The sequence below is a fragment of the Gastrolobium bilobum genome, unplaced genomic scaffold (genome assembly GCF_033153095.1).
Source record: "Gastrolobium bilobum isolate Gb01-03AN ecotype WA unplaced genomic scaffold, APGP_CSIRO_Gbil_v1 utg500, whole genome shotgun sequence".
NCBI classification, from domain to species: Eukaryota; Viridiplantae; Streptophyta; class Magnoliopsida; order Fabales; family Fabaceae; genus Gastrolobium; species Gastrolobium bilobum.
In genome coordinates this window covers 1,735,073-1,760,264 of record NW_026896335.1, presented here as the reverse complement: position 1 = coordinate 1,760,264, position 25,192 = coordinate 1,735,073, and the positions used below count along the sequence as shown (strand labels likewise).

At 31.7% G+C, this 25,192-nt stretch overlaps 3 protein-coding genes across 4 annotated transcripts; 1 reads left to right on the top strand and 2 right to left on the bottom strand.

Annotated features, from left to right (window-relative positions):
* Window positions 1–734: 734 nt before the first annotated feature.
* On the bottom strand, window positions 735–3,501 carry LOC133299216 (pentatricopeptide repeat-containing protein At3g22670, mitochondrial). Its single transcript, XM_061498653.1, has 2 exons — window positions 3,486–3,501; window positions 735–2,787 (listed from the first exon to the last, which is right to left on the bottom strand). Exons 1-2 carry the CDS (start codon window positions 3,499–3,501, stop codon window positions 1,070–1,072), a joined length of 1,734 nt encoding a protein of 577 aa, XP_061354637.1. The 3' UTR covers window positions 735–1,069.
* Window positions 3,502–5,532: 2,031 nt separating this feature from the next.
* On the bottom strand, window positions 5,533–9,739 carry LOC133299041 (serine/threonine-protein kinase STY13-like). 2 transcript variants are annotated; one of them, XM_061498443.1, is made up of 7 exons: window positions 9,562–9,739; window positions 8,240–8,570; window positions 7,191–7,312; window positions 6,726–6,934; window positions 6,466–6,640; window positions 6,109–6,243; window positions 5,533–6,011 (listed from the first exon to the last, which is right to left on the bottom strand). In XM_061498443.1, exons 2-7 carry the CDS (start codon window positions 8,553–8,555, stop codon window positions 5,805–5,807), a joined length of 1,164 nt encoding a protein of 387 aa, XP_061354427.1. In that variant the 5' UTR covers window positions 8,556–8,570; window positions 9,562–9,739; the 3' UTR covers window positions 5,533–5,804. The 2 variants fall into 2 exon arrangements, with proteins under 2 accessions (XP_061354427.1, XP_061354426.1); XM_061498442.1 differs by lacking the exon at window positions 9,562–9,739 and adding an exon at window positions 9,130–9,522.
* Window positions 9,740–19,586: 9,847 nt separating this feature from the next.
* On the top strand, window positions 19,587–21,008 carry LOC133299175 (uncharacterized). The gene is made up of 4 exons (XM_061498617.1): window positions 19,587–19,667; window positions 19,919–20,052; window positions 20,209–20,493; window positions 20,635–21,008. Exons 1-4 carry the CDS (start codon window positions 19,650–19,652, stop codon window positions 20,687–20,689), a joined length of 492 nt encoding a protein of 163 aa, XP_061354601.1. The 5' UTR covers window positions 19,587–19,649; the 3' UTR covers window positions 20,690–21,008.
* Window positions 21,009–25,192: the final 4,184 nt, after the last annotated feature.

Below are 25,192 nucleotides of genomic sequence, written 5' to 3'. Positions count from 1 at the left end.
TGGCTGTCATGGAGCTTGCTGTTATAGATGAGATAGCAGCTTGTGGAGTTTGTTGTCTGTCATGGTGCTTTTAATATTATGGAGCTTGCAGCCTTCTTGGACTAAGGCTTTGCTTCATTATGAAGGCTTTAATTCTGGGCCTTGTATTTGTATAATATTTATCCAGATCAAAAACTAAATAGACAAGTTGAAATTTGCAAGAAATCATCACCTTTGTCCATGATAAAACAATTACTGAAGCCTTCAATTCTTACTTCTCATGCAGGCCAAACACACCGCACTTGTGAAAAAATGCAGATTACAGCATGTCGCGGCCAACCCCGAAAAATGCTATAGTAGATTGCAGTTGCGAAAATAACGAAATAGATATGACAAAAAGAAATATTTTTTAAAGGCAGAAATAGCAGGAGTAACAGAGAGAGACGCAAATCGATTAAAAAATCTTAAAAATTTTGTTACATATTTAAATTTAGGACAAAATTAACATTTTTCCTTATGATAGTAATATGACCGTTATTTGACCGCAAATGCGATTGCAATGGCCTCTATCGTGTTCCGGTGCGATGTGGCGCAATTTCTTGCGGCAAGGCACTGCAACGCCCATACAACTCGGCTCACGAAGCTATTGCGGCGCAATTAACTACTATGATATAATCCAAGTATGGTCAACCCAAAATCATTCGTCTGGTTTTTGTTTGAAACAAAAACTTAAATCAGCTTTCCTTCCACGTTAAACCTACCATCTTCCTGTTAAGAAGTAATGCTCCTCAGGTTTGACCTGAATATTACCTGAATATTCAACAGCCTACTTTCAATGTTCACAATTTTGCATTCACTGCAATTTGTGTAAAATAAGAACTACACACTCGTCTTCACAAATCACGCATGGACACCGAGTCTGTTAAATGAACAAATAAAATTAATGTTATTGCAGATTCCAGGTTATTTAGAAAGAAACGGACTGATACATGTAAAGAGTTAAGGAAATTTCTATTTTCTTTCATGGCATGGGATGAAATGAGGGACCAATCACTAGCAGATTTTGCTGAAATATCCTATACCAAAACCACTAAATATTTTGTTTCGGTGAGACGCTTGCCATCAATTTCTCAACATGCTCTTTCTCTTTTAACATGCTCTTGGACTCGAGCTTTCCCACCAATAGCGTGATTGTGCTGTTATTTGGAGTGAATCCCTGCATGACCATTTCCTCAAAGAATGAGCAAGCATGCTCAAGTTTTCCGCTTCTACACAGACCATGTACCAAAAGCGAATAAGTTCCCAAATCAAGGCTTAAATCGTTTTTGAACATGTGATCCAACAAAAACTTGAGCACCTTCATTCTCTTCTTTTTGCAGCACATCTTGAGCAATGGATGATACGTCTCAAGCTCCAGCTTGAATGGACCGTCTTCCATTTCCTTAAGCAACCTAAGAGCAGTCTCTTCCCGTGAGTGTGCACAAGCAATAGAAATCATAGTATTGTATGTCATCGCATCTCGCACAACCCCTTGCTTGGGCATATCCTCGAACACATGGCAGGCATCCTTTAGCCTACCAGCTTTGCCAAGAATGAATAGCATTGAACTATAAAATGGAGTGTCAGGTACACAACCATCACTCTTCATTTTGTCATAAACCTCCACAGCTTCACTTAGCTGCCCTGCCTTCCCTAGAGCAAGCATCAGAATAGTGTAAGTCACAGCATTGGGGGGACATCCATTGCCCCTCATCTCCTCCAAAACTTGATCCACCTTGCGGAAATCTTTGTCATGGCAATATGCTTCAATGAAATTATTATATGAAAAAACATCTGGGTCAAACCCATGTTCCTTCATGTCCTCCATTGCTTTCCGGGCCTGGTCAAAGTTTCTAACTTTGCACCACCCATGCATCAAAATATTGAAAGAATGAGAATTCAACTGAACACAACTCTTGAATTCCAAAAGAACATTGTGGGCAAGTTCAACACTATTTCCTTTCATTAAAGCGTCCATGAGCGCATTCAATGCTGCGGTGTCCTTCTTGACACCAAACTTTCCCATTCTGCGAAATGCTTCTACAGCATCTTGATACTTGCGGGTCTTTGCAAGCCTCCTCATCACCGTAACCATTGTATGCAACGTCAAATACCCTTCAAGCTGTGACATTTCCTCCACCAATTCCCACACAAGATCAAAATTCTTGGATTTCCCCAAGATGTCAACCATCAAGTTGTACAGTTCAGGAGAATGCTCATAACCTGTTTGAGCTTTTGCCCATTTGAAAAACCCGAAAGCTGGGATCCAATCATTGTTGAACCTCTTCAGAATCTGCTCAACCAAACTGTTCGATACCTGAAAACCACGTCCGTCAAGTGATTGAGCAACTTCCTCGGGAGAAGAGTGCCGTTCCTTTAGAACAGTGCTGATTTCTTCAACATCATCACAGTGCTTGTTTCCCTTGAAAGTTTGCCTCACGAGTTTGGGCTTGTCACCAAGCATATGGGCATCGACCCAATGGGCAAGTGAAGGGATAACGAAGTCATCGTCTGAGTCTGCATTTGGAGGGGTTGGGTCGTCGGAGAACTTGACCCAATCAGGAAGTTCAGGTGATTCGGGGGTTGTTTGCGACTTTACCAATGTGCAAAGTGGGTTGCAGTAAATGAAGCGATGCGAACCATTGAAGGTGGTGATTCTTGGATGCAGACGATGCGTGAAGCGGTTCAGGATTCGGAACTTTGAGAGCATTTTAGGGTTTCTTTGAATATGGAAAAGAGGGGTTTCAGTTTCACTGTGAAGCTCAATGCCTAATGATTCAATGAATGAATAATGAAAAGGACAATATAATTAAAAAATTTGGAAAATAAAAAACATATCCACGCTCTAAGTAATCTTTTCCCCTTCAATCTAACATTTCCTAATTATTTTTAGGAAAATACTATTCTCATTTTACATGAGATATAATTATCTCATTTTAAAAATCGTAACCTTTCATTTTTTTTCTTTTTCTTTTTAATGGTGGATCCCACTTAAACTCTCTCTATAGCATGAGAGAACTACTCTCATGTAATATAAGATTAATGTTACACTTATTTTTAAGAAAAAATGATTGCAGCTGTGTTTTTTAGTAGTTATAACTATATTTTAGGGAATATATAGTTATAATATTAAAAAAAAAATTCTTTTCAAAAACTATCTAGTGATGTTGAAAGTTGGGTATGTGTAGTGGCGGAGGCAGGAAAATAATTTAGCTAATGGCAAAAAATTTAACATATCAAATTATCAAAATATTTATCTTAATTACACAAATTTATTAGAAACAAAATTTACTATAAATTCTACCATATTTATCCAAATTATTTACTAAATAATACCACATAACACTGAAAATTCAAACGAACAATTACCAATGATTATATATTAAAACAAATATATGAAAAGACACTAACCTTTCTGGTAAGCATTCCAAATATAAGAATTTCACTTTTCTTCAACAGTATAATACGTAATGAATCAAGCATTGTCCTAAGGAGATATTGGTATATATATATATAATGACAAATGAGTAGTTAAAAAAATGAGGAAAAAGATAAAAATATTATAATTTTGCTATATTTATTTAGGTACTGCCAAATTATAATTTTATCCATGGCCAAATTATAATTAACTATATGGGGGTGTTTGGTTCAAGTTTTTGGAGAGGATTACCGGTAATCCTTCTTTGGTAAATGTAATTACCACGTTTGGTAGAAGGAATAAATTACGATTCTCGGATATCCAAGGATTACCGGTAATTTGATTTATAAAGAAAAGTCACTATTCAGATTACCAAAAATAATATGGTAATTCGGAATACCAATCAGAATACCAAGTAAAGGGAAATCACAACAATAAATTTTGAGACAAAAATACCCCAATACACGTAAAAATCTAGACCCAATCTATCAATTACAAAAGTAAAAATAGTTTGGGGTTATTTTTGTAAAATAACCTCATATTCCAAGTCATATTTCGTTCTAAACCAAATATGGAATCATTAATTTTTACCCAATATTCCCGGTAATATTTTGGCGAACCAAACACATCTTTCGTAAGATTCCAAGTAAACTCAATTTCTACTGAATTCCCATTAATCATGATTCCCGATCACCAAAAAATTTCTCCTGTACCAAACACACCCTATATATAATTATATGTAATAAGTAAATTTTTTTTGAAACAATACCATGTTACAATGTGGCTACGCCACTAGATACATCACAGTAGGTTTATGGCCACGTAAACCGCTACATAGTGCAGCGAGATTACGTGGCAGACAGCATATCAAATTCGTTATGATGCATTACTGCATAGCATGTTATGTGTCAGCTTGACGTGTTATGTGTCTGACACGTGTCAAACTCGCTATGTTGTATAACGTTACATGTAAGCTTTTTTGACACGTGACCATGCATGCTATGCTGCATGGCATATTATATGTAAGTAGCCCAGCAATCCAGCATTTTTGGTCTAATAAATTCACCACTACTAAAAATAATTAATTAACAGTTCTAAAATAATTTAAATTAATAAAAGTAAATTAATTTAGCTTATGTTAAGTTAAATTTTTTTGAACTAATGAATTAAATTTAATTTATGTATGTTAATTAATTTAGTTTAATTTAAATTATTTTAGTGCTATTAAATAATTATTTTTAGGAATGTTAATTAATTTCATTTAATTTAGTTTACGTTAAATTAAAATTATCTTGAACTGTTAAGAAATTTAATTTAATTTAGGAGTGTTAATGAATTAAATTTAATTTATGTCTGTTTATTAATTTATTTTAATTTACCTTTATTAATTTAAATTATTTTTGACTTGTTAATTAATTATTTTTAGGAGTGGTGAAATTATCATACCAAAAATGCTGGATTGCTGAACTACTTACACATAATATGCTATGCAGCACAGCATGTATGGTCACGTGTCAAAAAAAGCTGACACATAACATGATATACAGTATAGCGAGTTTGACACGTGTCAGACACGTAACATGCCAAGCTGACACATAACATGCTATGCAGTATAACGAATTTGATACGTTGTCTGCCACATAGTCTCGCTACACTATGAAGCAACTTAGGTGACCATAAACCTGTTGCCACGTGTCCACACCTAGATCAATAAGTGTTATAGCCGCTGCATTTTTTCATTCTTCTCCCCTCTCCCTTTTTTCGGTCTCTCTCTAATACCGTTACTAAACAAACATTTATCATTTTCAAATCTCAAATCTTATTCCATTACCAAACAAACATTACCATTTCCACACCTCACTTTGAGGACAATCAAACATGTCAAAATGACTGCATTCAAATTATCAGTACTAGTAGCACAACTTTAACATGTATCACGTTTTTTTTATAAAAATTGTTAGGCTTTTCTCAATCAGAAATCACCTAGTCCCTCACAAAAACAAACCTTGTCAGATTGAGTGCCTCACATAAACACAGACAAACAACTTGAGTAAACCAAGTCTACAGAATAATAATATTACTCTAGGTAGCAAGGGAAATTTTGATTGGAGATTATAATAACCTTTTTTTGATGCACAGTTGAAACCAGTTTTCAGTACTAAATACAATATCTAAGAAGCAATGAATTCACTCCTTCAGTCAAAAAAAGTAATAAAAAACAATTCCCTTCCATTCTTTTCAACAATCATTCTCTCCTACATGAGGAAAGAACGTTGAACTGGCAAAATCATAAAATACCAATTGCCAGTTACAGTGCTTCACCTCTATCTCTCTTGAAAACATAAGATAATGATTAAGGATTCAAGAATCAGGGACCACGGGTTGCAGCAAAACAAAAGCAACCTGAAGCCTGATCTTCAGGTATCATTCCACCACCTTTGCTGGTATCAAGTGCTTCTAGCATTCTCACCACCTCGTCCATTTCAGGACGCTTGTTTGGATTGCCATCCCAGCATTTCCTCATGATATTTGCCAAGGCACTTGGACAACACCTCGGAATTTCTGGTCGTAAATTCTGTTCAAGAGAATACAAGCAATATGAAATCCATATCATATTAGGCAAACATGCTATGGTAGAATGTCCCCATAAATAGTTCATCATATGAACTGACCTGACGAACAACTGCATGCGACACATCAGCAAAGCTTAGATCAGGATAAGGCATATCACAGCAATAAATTTCCCACAAGCAAATGCCAAAGCTATAGACATCACATCTCCTGTTGTAAGGCTTACCATCCAAAACCTACAAACAGTACAATGCCAAGATTAAAGCTATAAGTCATTTGAAGTGCTTGTCTAACAATCAACACATAACAATGAACACATTTAAGTGTATGCCCGAGCATCACGCGAGTAACTTATAACTAAATCATTAGAAAAAAAAATATTACAAATTTGAGGCAATCCCATGCAAACAGCCAGCCTCATATGATATTATTATTTTTCCAAAAAAAAACAATAATACCTCAGGAGCCATATATCCAAGGGTTCCAGTTTCACCAGTCATGTCACATGGATTCATAGCTTCAACACGAGCAACTCCAAAATCAGCTATTTTCAGATTCCGACTAGTATCAAGCAACATATTCTCTGTTTTAACATCTCGATGGACAATCTTCTTCGAATGTAGATAGCTAAGCCTGCAGATTGGGGAAAACATATATTTTATTTCAGTAAAAGATTTACAGTTTCTAATTGTAGAGATAAGAAAAAAATGGGACGCACCCTCTTGAGAGGTCCAAAGCCAGCTGAATCACAACCTTATAAGCAAGTTTCTTCCGCCTATTTTTAATCAAGTATTGTTTCAGTGTCCCACCTGGAAGAAACTCAACAATAACACAACACGCCCTGGCAGGAAGGGAATCTTCATCACCATTCGAAGGGTTTTTTGAGGGAATCTTAAGATTTGAAGTGCCCATTGAAGCTCCAACAAACTGTTGCAGAAATAAATACAAAACAATTACTAGCCTGAAAAGTTCACTGAACCATGAACTTAATTCATATCCTCTCTTAAAAAGGAAGTAAGAACAGAAAACTAAGCATGCTGAAGATAACAGAGCAAAGTTTCAAAAAAGTCATTACTAACAAAGTGTGCTATCTGTAGCAGCCACTTCTTTCATCAACTATGTTGTTTAAGTATCAAGTAGCAGTGATTAATTTAAATGAGATTGAAGACTATTGAACTTTTACTTTTGTGACATTTGGATGGTCAAGTTTGTGCCAGACAGCAACCTCCTGCCTAAAAGATGCCCGTAAAGCATGAGTTTCAGCAGCAGTGGCGGCACCCTCCTCACCCCAGTCCAACACTTTCACTATAAAATTCAAGATGACAATACACTAGTTATAAAAATTATCTTCATTCTGCACTACTTTTACAGACCCAAACCAAAAGGAAAATAGTACTAGTACATATACTGCCATATTCACCGTACCATTCATACACTTTTGCCTTTTCTCAGCAAAAAATGAAAGCATCCACAAAAATATAGTTTTGAGATAAAGTGAATATTTTTGTTTGATCAAATCTAAATAAATCCACTTTTTCTAAAAACTCTATAAGCTTTAGTATTATTAGCAAGTAAGATATTTGCAGCCACCCAGCAAAAGGCTTTCCAGCACATCATGCCACCATTCCACTTCATTACTTAAAAAGTAGACGTGTCATTATTCATTAGATTAACAGATACTGGCATAGAGAAAGATATTTGGCAAAACATCCCTTCTCTCTCTGATTAAATTTCTTTTTCAATAAAAAAAAAAGAAAGAAAATTGTCAGAAGTCAGAACATTTTTAACTGAAATCATAAGAAAGGGGCATCATAAATGATTAATTATTCCCAACACTACGCTGATGTCATGTCCTCTTACAATTATCATCAAACAAAGCCAAAGATTTAAATAATAATATTATAGCAGAGCCTATATAACCGATTAAACAAAAAAAAAAAAAAAAAAACCTTTAAGCTGCCGACTTAATGGTAGAAACTAGAAAGAATGCAGAACGTTTCAGTATTTAAAGATAACCGCCCTCAATAAAATAGGGAGAATATACTTTTTGGGATTTCTTATACCAAATCTTAAGAATTAATGTCAATATATAAATTATAATTTATTGGATTATATTCATTAATTAATTATTAATTCTTGATAAATTATAAGAGTTAGATTTACTAGGTTGTAAGCATATCCTCCTCGAATAAAATAGCACAAAAAAAATAAAAAAAAATTAAGTGCAAATACCTGCAACGTCTAGGGTATCATATGTGCCCCTGTAGACAGTACCAAATGTCCCATGAGCAACAACATACCGTAAATCCAATTTGGCCAAATCAATCTCCCACTCTTCTTTAGGCCCTTTTGGCTCCATGCCTCTCGACCAAACCCTGCTCAAGTGCTTTTCAAGCTGTGCGTCCAAACTCTTGAGATCAATTTTATCAGCTCTGAAAATCATATCTTTACTGCTCTGGTTTCCAGCACCCTTCATTTTTAAATTCAGTGTTCCTTCTGCTTCCAAATCCATCTTTGGCGTCCTAACACTCTCACCTTCCAAATCCATCTTCAACACTGACAACTTCAAATTCCAAAAACGAATTTGTACAACCCGAATGATTATAAAATATATATTTTTTTTTTAAAAAAAAAGAAAAAGAAAAAAGATTGAGATATATGTATATATAATATATATAAAAACTTCCCTTCTATATATCCAGCCTAAAAAATAGACTTATCATGATTGAAACCCAGAATTTTCTCATCGCCAACCATTTGTTTTATTGACTATCTATCTTAATTTGAAAAAATAGTACCAGAATAAAGAAAAGTAAAGCTATCAGAAAAGGACCCAATTCGCACTATTGCACGACCAAGACCAATGATCCAGAAAAATCAATTTTTTTTAAATAAGAAAAAAAAAAGTATCTGCCGAAGCACAAAACCTCGAAAGCAGGAAACACGTAACGCCAAGCAGAAGCATCAAGCGAAAAATGAAAACCCAAAAAGACCCCACCACACAACCAAAACAGATTAAGAATCACGCTATATAAGAGAGAGGAACAGAATCCATAGACCAAAAAATTGACTTTTTTTAAGGCCCCAAAAAATAAAAGGGTCGGTGGGTGAAGGATGGGTACCTTATAGCTTTTCTAGGAATCAAAGGCTTTGACTTTGGATGGAAGAGACAAAGTGAGCATTCCAGATGTTGTCATCATGAACTTTGAGACGCCAAGAAGACCGAATCGAACAACACATCGCTCAAATGAAGATGGGTTTTAGATGGTAAAGCTATTAGCTTTTTAAAAAAAAAATTCCTGGAATTGGTAAAGGAGCGATTTTGAAGGGCAAAACCACGACAAAACAAAGCATAAACAGCAACTAAACAACCCCAAAAATGAAAAAACCAGCGAAGAGGGTCACAAAATGAAACGCGGGTGTTCCCTAAAATGTAGGGGGAGAGAGAGAGAGAGAGTTCAAAATAGATCGAACGAAGGAAACTTTAGGGTGTGTTATGTCACTGTGTGTATGAACTATGAAGCGAAACGCAAATAATAAGTTAATAACATTACCTTGTTTCAGTTCTGGTAATACACGTGTGTATATATATGCACACTAGGATCTTTGATATTAAATACACCGTTTGTTTCTTGACGACAAGTATTTTATGTTTTCTTGTTTTTCGGTGGGAAAGGACAGGTCCTTTCTTCCCTGTGAATCCTAATCCTCATATACTTTTTGTGGTTGTTATCGTAAATCTTGGGGTAACAGAAATGTGCTTGTACCCAAAACACTAAACAAGGACAAATCTATATAGCACATTGTTTTGTTTACAAGACAAATTGTTGGTCAAAAATAATTTATGTCGTTTTGTAAAATTAAAGAGTTTAATGTTTCTAAAGTGAATGTAGATAAGTTATCTATCTTCGCTCTTAAAACGACGTTGTTTTGAGTTGAAAAATTAAAAAATTATAATAAAAAAGACTATTATAACTCTAAAATAAATTATAATTACAAAAATAATTTGATTTTCGTCTCAAAACGACACTCACTGTAGATAAGTTATCTAATGGCAAAAAAAGCAAACCCTAAAATTAATTACAATAAATGGGATACGCTCAAAAAATGGAAGAAAATAAACCATATAAATGTAAATAATAGTATAACATATATTATATATCCAATTTAATTACAGCAAAACAAAATTCTATTTAAAAATAGAAACTTTTTAATATTCTTTGATTTCTTTAATATAAAAGACACCTTCAAATTGAGGAAAAAATAATTTAACAATTACATTAAATTGAAGATTTTTTTATTAAAACACAATTTCCTGCATTAAGTATATAACTCTTTATATGATATAAACATATATTTCACTCCGCTCTCCACCATCTTTTTTAAACCAAGCAATACATAAATCACTTTCTAATGATTTGTTTTGGAGAATTTTTAATGTTTTAAGGTAAATTTATAATAAAATTTAATATGAAAATCTTGACCAGTAATAAAGTAATATTTTGTTTCCAAAAATAAAAACGTAATAGTTTTTCACTTTTAGTGAAACGTATTTTTAAAAGCAAACTTAATTTTAGTGTATGACAAAATCATATAAAATCACTTTTCTACCCTCAAAACATATCCAAACGTGCTTTAAACCGCTCCCTTTCACAAGGTAAGTTGCTTTGTTACGGAATTATACGTTAATGTGACTAAAAATGTGATGGTGAAATCTTTTTTAAGAAAAGTTAAAAAATAATAATAAACAATATTAATATCATTTATAATTTTGTTTTAAATTAATTGGGATCGGTGGACAATAAATCTAAATAAATAACAAGAAAAATTAATAAAATAATAATAATAACCGTAGAAAATAAATAAATAAATAAATAATAAAACAAGAAAAATAGATGAGAAAAAAAATAAACAAATAAATAACAAAGAAAAAAGAGTGAAGAATTTAGATAGGAAAATAATAGATAGGTAAAGGAAGAAATAAATATAAATATGTAGAAAAATGACTAAAATAAATCACTTGTAACGTAGAAGAAAAACATGTTCAGCCTTCCAAAATGTTAATAAGTTTCCTCCAATCTGTTCTAAAATATATTATTTGTTAATTTATATCGTACTCCTTTAATTATTGTTTTATTAATTTTTCCTAAGTAAATTTTGATGGATCTTTTTCTCTCTTTATGTCAAGCTCTTGGTAATAAAACTTTTATTCTTACCAGAGCATATGTGCTCAGATCACCTTAATCTATATTCTCTAACATTTTCAGTCATCGATACCAATATTATTATCTTTCATTTAATATCTTTATTTCTTATTCTATCCATCCTTGTAAGTCCACAAATCTACCTTAACATAGATCATTTTGCTACTCCCATTTTATTATCATGTTACCTATATACTAGTCAACATTTAGCTTTGTATAACATTACAAACTTTATTGTTGACTTTGATCTACTGTGTTATTTCATCCAATCTGCTTTGATTATGTGATTTACATCCCCAAAAATCTTTCCATGTTTTTGCAAATAGATTCCAAATATCTAAAAACATATTTTTTATGTTCCTGTATTCAAACAAATGCACGAATTCTTGATCTCCATTTCTTTCCGGAGCAAACCCATTTCATATACTCAGTCTTACTTTGACTTAGCGTGAATCCTTTAAATTTCAATATGCTTCTCCAAAATTTTAGTTAGCTGTTAATACCAACCTTAATCTCATCAATAAGCATAATATTATCTATAAAGTAAACACCATGACACTTCATTTTGGACACCTTTTATTAGTTCATTCAAAACTAGAGGGAAAGATAAGGACTCAATATAGAGGTTTGGTGTACACCAATTGTCTATATATTTTGATAATATTTTTTTGTTCTCAAGAACCCACGATAGAATTTTTCTTGAAACCTTATCATACTTTTTTTTTTTGAGATCTATAAATATCATATTCAAGTTCTTCATTTCTTGGACAAGAACCAAAATGACACATTTTGGAAAATAAAATATCCAAATGTCACGTTTTAGAATTTTTTTTGTAAAAAAGACCAATTGTCATTTCACGCAGGTCTATTTTGCCACGTGTTGCCCGGACAAGGACCCATTGTAAAAAACAACAGGTCCTGGATCCATTAATTTTTACAACGCGTCCTTGCAAACCCGTTGGGATTGACAACAAGTCCTGAAACTTGACATTTTGGCAAAAAAAATATTCTAAAACATGGTATTTGAATAATTTATTTTCCAAAATATGTCATTTTTGTTTCAAATAATTGTCGTATCAAGAAAATAGAGTTAATTGATTTATAGAAATTTTGATTTCTTTTCTTAAGCAATACTCAATAACTCTCTCTTGAAACTTCATAGTTTGACTCTTAAATTTAATGCCATAGAGTTAGAACAATTTCCAATATCTCCCTTATTATTTAAATGGGCACAAACATATATTTTATCTATACATAATACATCTTATTAATTTAACAATTATATTGAAAAGATTTGTCAATCAATTTATTCTCACATCCTTAAACATTGCCATACTTTAGCATGAATATCATCTGATTCCAAAACTTTACTGATCTCTATCTTCTCCAAAAATTCGTACTTCGTAACTTGCAATAGAAAATAAAGGATTTTATAAACTAAATCTATAGCCGATGCAAGGGACAAGAGGCAAAATTGGCATCAATTAGCTTAGCAACACACCAGGAAACCTGGTGAACATTAAACCAGAAAAGATAAGACTCATCAGCACAATGACCCTAAACGTAAAAATTGCTTCCCTTATCTACGTTATCAGTCATCACCCAAGGTCATTGGACTCTCTTTGATGGCTAGGGACTGTATCATATCGGTTCCTTCAATGCTCTTACTTTGCATTGGACGCCAGACTTTGCTTGAGCTAGCTGCTTAAGGTTTGGGCTTGTTACAAGGGTATGTTTGGTGCATAGTATAGGATAAGGTCTGATAGTATAAGACCTGATTAAATTTTAATACTATCCAGCGTTTGGTATGATATTGTATAAGATAATATCCTCCAATATTTTAAAAATTAATATATTAAAAAAAATTATTTTAATATAAAAATATTAAAATGATATATTAGTTCTTGAGAATTGTACTTGTAATCTATATTAATACATCAACCATTTATCAGGCCTAATCCACCACTCCTAGGCAGAATTAAGTTATACATCATTTTGATGTATAAATGGGTCCTGCTGTATAAGCTTATACTATACGATGGTCACACCAAACAACTGAAAATGTCATAACGTATAATATAAGCTTATACTATCAGGCCTTATACATCACACCAAACAGGCCATGAGTATTGCATGCGCTCCACCTTACTAACTTGAAGGACCAAATGAGATTAATCAAGTAACTAGTTTTATTTAACTTGTTACTTTTTTGTTTTAATTTCTCTGTCGATTTATTAATTATTCAACTTTCTAATAATAAATATATAATATTATTACATACTAAAAATTTGAGCTCGAAATCAGGGAATAAATTGAAATAATATCTGCCAGTCGATCACGGCCTTAATGATTTTATTTTTTTTCTTTCATTTCATGCTTTCTTTCTTTTCCTCTCATTAATTCAATTAATACTTAATTCATTGAACCTCACTCTAATGTAAATAACAATAACAATATCAATTTACCAAAAAAACAAAAACAAAAACAATAACTATATCGTCATCCTGTAACTCATTTAATATGGTATACCTTTTAAAATTGGTTCTCCTGTACGTTGAATTTTACTTTGTTTATAGTCCTTGGCGAATATAATTTTTGAAATTTAACAACATTAAATATGACTCAAATTATATAGTATTCTAAAAATATTTTTAATAATTTTTTAATACTCACCAAAAGATATGATATAAACTAATTTTAGCTTTACGAAAAAATTATCCCAATTAAAACATAAACCATTTTTATAAACATAAAATTACATCTCTATTTAAAACTTGTACAGGTGCCTCATAAATAAATAAATATATATATATATATAGGCTTTAATGTTTCTAAAGGAAATGTAGATAAGTTATCTACATTCGCACTCAAAATGACGTTATTTTGGGTTGAAAAATTAAAAAATTATAATTAAAAAGACTATTATAACCCTGAAATAAATTATAATTACAAAAATACCTTGATTTTCGTCTCAAAACGACGTCGTTTTGAACTTATTGTAAATAAGTTATTTACATTGATGTCCGTCTGTTGATGGCTAGCTCGTACAAGCAAATATTGGACCTAGGTTTGTTGATGGATCTGGTCCTATTAGAATAGGCCGTAGCCGCAAAGAGATAGAGATTCGCATTGCGGGAAGGGAACCATAGCAGCTGAGAAAGGCTGCTGGTGGAGCCGGAGAAGAACCGGGCTAAGGGCTAGGGCCTTCACTAAGTACTAAAGTTGCTGGAGCGACTGCCTTCGTTGATTTCCCACGAAGGAATCGTAATCTCGCTACTTCCCTTTTCTGTAGAAAAAGCGAACCTATATATATATATATATACATGTGTGTTATCCTAAGGAGGTTTTTCTTAAATTCAATGTGAAATTAATCGTCTCTCAAGCAACTTCCCTACATAAATGCTTTCTAATATATACTTAGAACTCCTGTTGCATTCCATAATTAAAATAATTTATATTTTTGGTAATTAAAATAATTTTTTAATATAATGTCAAACGTCTATTTTATAAGTACGGTTTAAACGTAGCATATTAAGATAAAGTACAACGGCAAATGACTAAACATATACGGAGAGTTAGATACTAAAAAATGTCAAGAATGCTGGCGCAATCACGGAGTCCGCAACGCATATTCTATGGGATTATATATAACCTATTGTCTGTATTTGATTTTGTCAATGGCTAATTTAATTGCTTCATCGATTACCTCAATACAATTGTCTTTGTCTTTGATGCGTGACCAATCATTCATCCTTGTTTCTTTCTTATTTTTTCTTGGATATCCCTGTCGTTTAGTTTCACGATGACTAGATTTTTCTTTGATTTTTTTTTTTCTCTAATCCTACAACAAAAAGAAAGGGTATGTTTAATGTGCTTTTGTTTTTTATTTTAAAAAATGTTTTGAATATAAATTTAAAAAATAATTTTAAAAGTAGAAGAAGAAAAAAATTTATTTAAACAAAATAATTTTATAAAACCTCATAATTATAAAATTGATTTTGGAAGTTAATTTTACAAAATTACGCTTTCCAAAGTTTCTTTATTTTATTTTAAAAACTAGAAAACTATTTTTAAGAATATAAATCGAATAAGTATAAATCAAATAAGGCAAAATTTCTTCCTTTATTTTTTTTATTCGTTTGCATAACAAACGTTGTGTAATAATTTAATAAATTTTACTAGGGAAATAAATTCTCTAACGTGTGATTTAATATTATCTTATCATGTAAGAAGATTTCAATACCATTCAGAGTTTATTAGCTGCAAGGCTGACAAATGAATCAGGGACCTTTGGCTTGACTCGTGAAGGCCTGAGTTACATGTCTAAAATTGGTTATTAAGATCAGACTTGGACTTATATAAAAGCTCGTTTAATAAAAAAGTCTCAGACTCCAATTTAAAAGCTCAGCCTTAGAGTCTCTCAGGTTGACCTAGTATATTAATTTTTATTTTTTTTTATATTTTTATACTACTTGTAAGAGTCTTTTCTCTCTCCTCAATTCATTTCATCCATTTTATTGATTAAACAAATTTTTTCAATTATTATGTTCTATATTATGTTGTTTGGATATACATTGAATTTATGAATATTTGTGGAATTACTAATGCTGTTGATTGTATATTCTGTTTGGATAAATTTTTGTTACTTTATTTTTTTTTAAACAGTCTAAACTAGGCTTTTATTTTTTGTAAATAAATCAGGTCATAGCCCAATAATTATATTCATAACTGGTAACAGGCTTGATCAGCTGACACATTTAAACACAAGCTTAACCTTTTAATACCAAAACTCGGCTCGACCCGTTACCACCCCTAATTAGCTCGATCATGAAAACACAATCTATTTATTTATTGGTAATTTTGTCTCAAACGTTAACCCGCCCTAATTTGCTTCAGTTAGTAGAGCTCTTAATGTTTGATAATATTAGTGATTTGAATTTGAGTTTTCATGTTGAAAAATGATAGCTCTAAATGATAGCTCCTCCATTACTTTTGTAAAATATTAACAATTTTTTTTTTTTGTATAAGTATTTTGAATTTATAAAAATATTTAAAATTACCAAATGATATATAATTGATTCAAACAAATTTTAAAAGTAAATAATGTGTTCTGGTTGTTAAAATTAAAAAAATTTATTAAAAAAAGGGGAAAATATTTGTCATTTTAAATGACATAAAATTATGTTATTTTAAGGGAAAGATAAACACAAAATAAAAATATTTTATTTAAAATTTAAATTAAAAAAAAATTTACTCATTTTTTCTCCCATGATTTTTATTCTTTGTGTCTATCTTTCTCTTGACGTAACTTATGTCATTTAAAATGACAAACATCAAACTAAAAAAAAATGTACACAATTATTTTTTTAAAAATAAAAATAAATTTTTTTTTTCAAAATGACGCATGTCATTTTTTAAAGAAATATATATTAATTCAAAAAATAAACTCTAAATTAATATATGAAAATGAATAAATATATATGATAAGAGTAACAACATGCATATTTGTATGGATAATTTGAGTTTTGATCATGAAACCTTATGATACAACGTGTCTCCAAAAGATATATTTGGAAAACGAAGTACATTGCACGGTAATTTTGTTTTTAGATTTTTTCTTATTAGTACGGAAGGTTATTATTTAATTTTGGAAAGCTATGAAAATTTCAAAGGACGTTAACTCCATAAGCAAGTGGTTTTCAGAATCTACGAGATCGTGAACGTGATAAACGATGATATTCTGCAGATAAAGTTTCGTAATCATAAACGGACTATACTAAAGAATATTATTATATACCAAGAAGAAATAAAGGATATTACTAGTTTATACATTCTTACATTTAGAATTTATTTCTGTTTCTGACTGAACTTAATCATATTTTCATATCAATATGTTCCAGTTTTCGCTGATAAGAAAAAATATGTTTGCTATGTTTTTTTATTTATTTATTTCTTTCTCATTTTGTTGCTAAATTTAATTTTGATGTTGGGCTGAACTTTTGATTGAACAATTAGGCCCATATCCAGAAAAATTAACACATGTACGACTCTAGTAAAGAGTTATTCCGGAACATTTACGACTCTAGTCCATTTCTCTATTATAAAGTCAAGTTTCAAGTTTGTTTTATCTAAGCCTCGAGTGGTTGATGATTATGACAAACAGAACCATTATGCATCATATGGCCCACTCCAACAGCAGAAATTTTTATAAATAGGCCCCAATCTTATCCGGCCCATATAATCAAAAAATTGCAAAAGGGGAAGAAGCGTGACATTCAAAACCTGACACAATGTCCCATTGTCATGTTACTCTAAATAAAATAAAAAAGTCCTTAAATGAACCTTTATATAGCTGAACATGAATTGAATTGGAGGCATAAAATACAACGTTGTGTAAACAAAGAATGGACAACTTAAATACTTGTACTTTGGACTGTTAAAGATACTTCTTTGATTAAAAAAAAACACTATTGAATTCCAAAACGAATAAGAAAATGAAATGTAAAAGGAAACATGTTATCCCAGAAATTTCATTAGCAACGTGACAGATAGAAAAGGAAAAAACTCGAATAAAAAATGGGGTTCACACATTCACGCAAAACAATATATAGTCCACAGAGAACTGTTTCATTGTAAATTGTAATCACATTGTACACTCTTTATTTCTTTAGTTCTGAGCTCTGCCATTTTCCTCTTTACTGTATTATTGACTTTTATCTTAGTGGATTGTATTATTGACTTTTACTTTTTGCCAATCGCAAGTTTCAAGAACCTTGTCTTTCATCCACATCAAGTAACAAATAAAAAGGGATATTAGGGTTTCGGAGAGAACAACTACGGGGTCAAGTCAACTATTTTCACCTATCAATTAAAAAAAAGAAATAATGAGATAATTATCTCATAAAATAGTAGGGTTCATGATTTTTTTTATCTTTTTTTTTGAAAAAATAATGGATTCCACTGTCTTGTCTCTTACATGAGATAATTATGTGATGCAACATGAAATAAATAGATCTCATTAAAAAAACATCCACAATAACAAGAAGAGTTTTGGTGCTCTGAACCATCAAATTTTAAGTGGTGCAAAGCCAATAAAAATGTGACAACTAATCAGAAGAGAAGAGAGTAAAGTTTTTTTTTTATACAAGTGTCAATCTCTCAATGGAAAGAGTACATGGAGTCAGGACCACTACAAATTTTTCCCACAATAACCGTAATGGATAGCTCATTTGGAAATTGAGTTCCCAACGGTTTGCTTGAGTTGCTTCAAACAATTTTTTGGAAAATTTTTAGAGATTAGAGAACGTACCTTTCTTCTCGAGAAAGGAATTAGTCTCATCCTCTCTCCAGTAGCGAAGTTCAATACACCCGTTATTTCAATAAAGGATAATTTTTGAAGCCGTACTCCAAATAAGGTAAGCGGGCGAGGTTGAACAAGAATAGTTTCAAATTAAAAAAAAACATCCACAATACTAATTTTGAAATAGAATTCAACAAAACAAAAATGGTGCTGTTCCATGAAATCGGGGTGCCCTGGCCGCAAATAACGTTCCATAGATAATGTTTATGCCACAAGACATAATTCTTCTTTTTCTGTCTAGAAGTTACCCCAAGGTTCTTCGAATAATAGAAACTTTTTTCATATATTTCATTCTTAGTTATTGATCTTACTGATATTTAATAATTTTATTTTTTAATTATGTAAATTATTAGATACAAAAATAAATAACCAAAAATGATAAGTACCGTGAGAATAATGAGCTCCGCTATCTCTATATATATGATCGTCAATACATATCAATTTTTTATATACTTTTATCAGTAAGTGAAAAACAAAAAGTTTTAATATACATAAAGTGAAGTCGTGAGTATAAGGGACCAGATCTGCAATTAACTTAAATAAATTTAAACTTGTTTATTTCTTTTTTTCATTTAAGTTTTTTATTTTACCCACGTAAAAGGTTTTCAGGATTTGCAACGATCAGTTGAGGTTGAAGGATTCAAAGTCATACCCACTCTATAAAGCTGGATTTAAGGGATTTGATCTTACAACATATATATTTACCCAGTGGTTAACGGTTTAACCGCATCTTTAGCCGTTTGGATTATCCTAATAGCAATTCCAACTTTGTGGTTTTGGGAACTTTGTGGATTATCCTAATAAGGACAATATTTGATCTTACAAGAGATAACCTTCGTAAATAGAATTGAAAAGTGTGGTTTTGGGAAGGTTATCTCTTGTGGTCACAAATATTGCCCTTATTCTATCCCACCACGTGTCCTAAGACTTCAATCAGGAGAGCGGGATGATAGCCATGTGAATGTGGTTAGTTCCGAAGGCCCCTCCGTTACTCAACTCTATATAAATGGATTCTGCCCATTAATACCTTCAATATCGTTTGTGTCTCTCTTTCATTTGATTTCATCTACAACAAGTAATGGCTTTCAGGGCTGCGGTAAATCAATGCCTTAGCCAATTTTTTTATTTTATTTTTAAAATGTCGATTATCATTTTCATACAGTTTTTTCAGATAATAATTAACCGTATTAATTCTTGCACAAAACAAAATATATTCATGGATTAATTTTATACAAAATATAAAGTTTGTAGAAATTATTTCCTTTATAACATTACCTTACCTACTCTCTTTTTTGGTTAAAATGAGTGTGATTGGAATCATATATAATTGGTGTTGGCACAATGCAGAAAAATTGGCAATTGACGCTGACTCAGTTGGGAGGAGCTGGAAGGCGATCATTTGCGACCTCCACCATTCCAAAATTGAAGCCCATGTCCCCAGTCATAGATGCTGCTCATCACGATGCTCATTCCACCTCTAGGTGTGTATTAATGTAGCCAAAAACACACACAAATTGGCTCTAAACTATATTATGTACCTTAATTTGTTTGTGATCCTATATATATATATATATTCCAATTAATTTGATTAATTTGATATTGATATGTAATTAATTAATTGATGATGATGATGATAGGATGAGCACTCTTAAGGCAGAGCTTGCACCAGTGTATATTGTGTGCGGAATGGTAGGTGTAGCTTTGGCAATTGGAACACACACTGCATTTCAACAACTGACGCGCTCTCCAACCGTTCATGTCAACAAGAAAAGAAGAGAATCCATGCCAGAGGTGTATGATCCCGATCGCACCATCAACTCCGCCAACAAATTCATCAATGGCTCCTTCTTCAGGAAAGTCTCTCATATTCAAGAAAACAAAGCCACACTCCACGACCCTGTCCATCCTAATCCTTTTACCCGGTAATTAATTAAGTTCATGCGACACTTATTGTGGACAATGTTTATCATATATCATAGTTAATTTATACTTATTAGAATCGCATAAATAATACTTTTATTTATGAATTAAGACTAATATTGAAGGTGCTTAATTTGTTGCAGTCCTCGAACCGCTGAGACATTGAAGACGGTAGGCATTGAGCCCGGTAGGCGTTGATCTGCTGACTCTGTGTTTTTTCCTTAATCAAAAGTGGTGGCCGATTGAGTCGTATATATTGTGGTCGCTCCCATCTTCAATTTTCATATTTGAAAATGTAAGATGAGAAGGTGTTGAGTTTGTGAATATTAATGTGCTTTTTGTTTTAGTAATTTGTCGTTTGTGTCATTCGATGGCTACGCTTGTAAATAAGGTCACGTTTGTTATTTGTCCTGTCCGCCTTCACTCTTTTAGAGTGGAACAATGGTGCGGCTTTCGTTCTCTTTATAATTAATAACTTATGAAATAAAGCCACCACGGCATTTGTAATTAAGTTTAATTATGTTATGCTTTTTCATTGCATTTCAGATTGGACAATCCAATTTTTTAGGACCCGTGAATAATATTGCTAACGATGACTCAAATAATTCATTGTTTAATTCTTAGAGCAGAGATTAGAGTTGAACCTTTGAGCGTACATGATTTATTTCAAGATAAATTACAGCTTTAACTTAGTCTGATTTATTTTCACACACTTATAATATATAAAATGACAATTTTCCCAAAACAACTTGATCAACAAATTCTTAATGGAATAGCCACGTGGTTATATAAAAGAAATATGCACTTATTAGCTAAACAAAAATAAAATGCTACTAAAACGCTTTGATACTCTTTTAAAAAATTTATTATTGACCGACAATTGTGAATTCAACTGGTGGGTATATAATATGTGGAACTCCGAACTAATAATCTGCAATCGGCAGCTAGCAAGACATGTGTTTTTTACATGCAATTAGGCAAAATATATAAAAAATCCTTTTAACCCAAAATCTTAAAATGTTGGGTGAAAACCTTTTTAATAAATAATTGTTTCAATTCAAAATTTTAAAATTTTACGTTGAATTAATTCTTTACAAAACAAATAAAAAAATTTAAATTGTATTTTGTCTTTCACAATTTCACTTGCTAGATGTTATATCGATACTAACCCTGCGACTTTCAGCTTGAAAAAAATGAAAACTGTAAGACTTCAAGAAAAGGACAACCTAATTGATTGAAAAAATTAGCGTACCCTCCTTGGAATGACCTTTCCCATGTAAGATTCTTCCTCCAGAAACGTGCGTTAAGTCAAACAAAAGTAACAAAACAAATGTAAACCCCTGTCCTCCCAAAATAAATAAATAAATTAAAAAATAAAACGAAGAGGAGCTTTGATCAGCTCATCTTGCTTATATCCGCACCAAAGTTTAGATGCGAATTCTGTAGTCTCGCGTATGAATTTCTGATGGATTAAATTATCAGCATGCTGTCTGTCACAAATAATTGACACGCACACTATATATATATATATATATATATATATATATATATATATATATATATATATATATATATATATATATATATATATGGGATCCTTTAGTACTGGTGTTAAATTAAAAAGTTTAACATTTAATTCTAACCGTTAATTTCGTGAATCTAATGATTATAATTTTCGTTAATCAAACTTATTAATTTTCAATAAATAATAACTGTTGATTGACGAAAATCAACAATTACGATTTGGTATCAAATTTCAAAGTTTTTGACACTGATATAAAAAAATTCTATCTCCCTCTCTATATATATATGATCTTAATTTCTGGCTCCCATATATTTATATAATTTATATCAAGACTTTTGGACTTTATGTTGGTCATGTCCATGTTCCAAATTTCTGGCTCCCATATATTTATATAATTTCTAATTAAGACTTTTGGACTTTATGTTGATCATGTCCATGTTGCAAATTTCTGGCTCCCATATATTTATATAATTTTTATTAAGACTTTTGGACTTTATGTTGGTCATGTCTATGTTGCAAACAACATCCAGGAATAAAGAAATTAATAATGAAGCAAACTTACCCATTTATAATATTTGTCAACTGATGTTTTAATAAGATTGTAGAAACTCCTACCCTCTTCCCCTCATAAGTACGTGCCTCAAAATTAAGCTCTCCCAAATATATATATATATATATATATATATATATATATATATATATATATATATATATATATATATATCGCATAATCATTTCTGCAGTTGTTATATGTACAGTTGTAAAAGTCAGGATTCACATGCGGATTCTAGGTTTTTTTTTTAAATTCCGTGGAGCTCACATTTTTTGTGTATATGATTATGATTCTCCACATTTAATGCTTTCACGTATATATATGGCAAGTATTTGACTATTGTACGTACAACAGTTGCAAAAGTATAAACCCCATATATATATATATATATATATAGAGGCAGGATACTTTGACACCGGTGTCAAATTTCAAGTTTGACACCTCATCTGAGAATCATTAAATCAAAAAAAATCAACCACTCTGATTTGTAAGCATGTGACGCTATTGATCTTTTTTGATCTAACGGCTCACAGATGAGGTGTTAAACTTGAAATTTGACACCAATGTCAAAGGATCCTACCCCATAGATATATATAGGGGTTTACATTTCTGCAGCTGCTGTATGTGCAGCAATCAAATACTTGTCATATGTATACTTGAAAGGATTAAATGCGGGAAATTATAACCATACAAAGGATGAAAGCATTAAATGTGAGAAATCATAACCATACACTTGTTGTTGCTGTACGTAAAACGGCTGCAGAAATGATTTTACCACACACACACACACACACACACATATATATAGAGAGAGGTTATACTTACTACCTAGTTTGCTTACTACCTGTTACTACCAAATCTTGACCCATATAATAAATTACAACCATTAGATTGACGAAAATCAACGATTAAGATTTGGTAGTAACAGGTAGTAAGAAAAATAGGTAGTGAGTATAACATTTCCCATATATATGGGTCAGGATCGTTTTACACCAGTGTAAGTTACACTCTCAATCTTGTCCGCTGATTCCACTTATATTTAAGGGCTCAAATTTTGTAGTATGTGAGCCATTGGATACAAGAGGATCAATGATCAAGATTGAGGGTAAGACTTTTAACTCTTACACCGGTGTAGAATATCCTGCCCATATATATGGGGCATGTTGTATTTATAAACTTTTTTGTTTACAAACTCTTACAAACAACACTAAGTACGACCGGTCATACTCTAATAATGTAGTGTGCGACCGGTCGTACTTAGTGTGATTTGCAAAAAAAAAATTGTAAGCGGATCTTATTCTTATATATATATATATATATATATATATATATATATATATATATATAAGGTCAGGATCATATGACCCCGATATAAGTTACATTCTCAATCTTGATTGTTAATCATATAAATATCAAATGGTTCTGATTATTAGATATTCGAGTTGTTCGCTGCAAGTAAATAAATAATTCAGATTTGATGTGAGATTTTTTATTTTTACACTGATATAAAAATATCATGTCTAATATATATATATAAAATAAGACTTTTGGACTTTTTGGACTTTATGTTGGTCATATCCATGTTGCAAACAGCATCCAGGAATAAAGAATTATAAAGAAGCAAACTTACCCATTTATAATATTTGTCAACTGATGTTTTAATATGAATCTAGAATCTCCACCCTCTTCCCCTCATGAATACGTGCCTCAAAAGCTCTCCAATGTATGGCTTATTTATTCTTATCCAATCAAATTAAGATCACCAACAAGTGATCGAAGTTTAATATTTTACAACTGAAACACCTAAATTAAAAGACCATGTGTTACTGTTATATATAATATATGGAGAGAGAGAGAGAGGGAACGAACATGCGGGGTTAAGTTAAATCTGCTCCATTTGTCAGCTAATTTATCTGAAAAGACTAAGACTGCGTTATTAGTTATGAGAATATATAGTATAAAGTTAGTTATGAGGTGCAATTGCCAGCCATATGGCACGTGACAGACAAAGTACGCATGTTACTCAAATAGTCAACGTTATGATTTCGCATTCGCATGAACTTCACCTCCCAGGGAATGTGGTAAGTAGCTCGAAAAAGAAACCAAATTAAAAGGCATACACACCCTTCACCACTCCACTTCATGATTATTCCCGGCCCCCCTCTCTCTAGATTGTATTTCTTTATCTTCGTAATTTTTTTATTTTATATTGATGTGGGTGGGATGAATCACGTGACTAGTCACATATCTTTATGACTTACAGAATTAGGGACCAGTGGACCACCAACCCTACTAAAGGGGACCTCTTTGTTTGGCACCCAATCTTCGGAAAAGAGGAAACGGGGGAAGTTGGGAACATAAGGACAAGGTAGAGGCACGCATCATGAACATCTTAATTTCGCACCTCTACCTCACATAAATGTAGATTTTATGATGATCATGAGAGCATGATCAGACCGTACACTTGTCAAATCGTCGGGGCATAGTAATTTTGTTAACTCAACTAACTAACTTTATTTTATATTATTGGAGAGTATTATTTTTATAAATTTTTATAAACTATATTATGTACTTTAAGAAGTATACTTACTTGTAAATGTATTTTTCGATATACATAATATAA

Coding starts and splice junctions, on each gene's coding strand:
- LOC133299041 (XM_061498443.1), bottom strand. CDS start 8,555: ATGGATTTGGAAGGTGAGAGTGTTAGGACGCCAAAGATGGATTTGGAA. Junction 6,935..7,190: donor ACCATCCAAATGTCACAAAA/GTAAAAGTTCAA, acceptor TTTCTGCAACAG/TTTGTTGGAGCTTCAATGGG. Junction 6,641..6,725: donor GCTTTGGACCTCTCAAGAGG/GTGCGTCCCATT, acceptor CCCAATCTGCAG/GCTTAGCTATCTACATTCGA.
- LOC133299175 (XM_061498617.1), top strand. Junction 20,053..20,208: donor GATGCTCATTCCACCTCTAG/GTGTGTATTAAT, acceptor TGATGATGATAG/GATGAGCACTCTTAAGGCAG. Junction 20,494..20,634: donor CATCCTAATCCTTTTACCCG/GTAATTAATTAA, acceptor AATTTGTTGCAG/TCCTCGAACCGCTGAGACAT.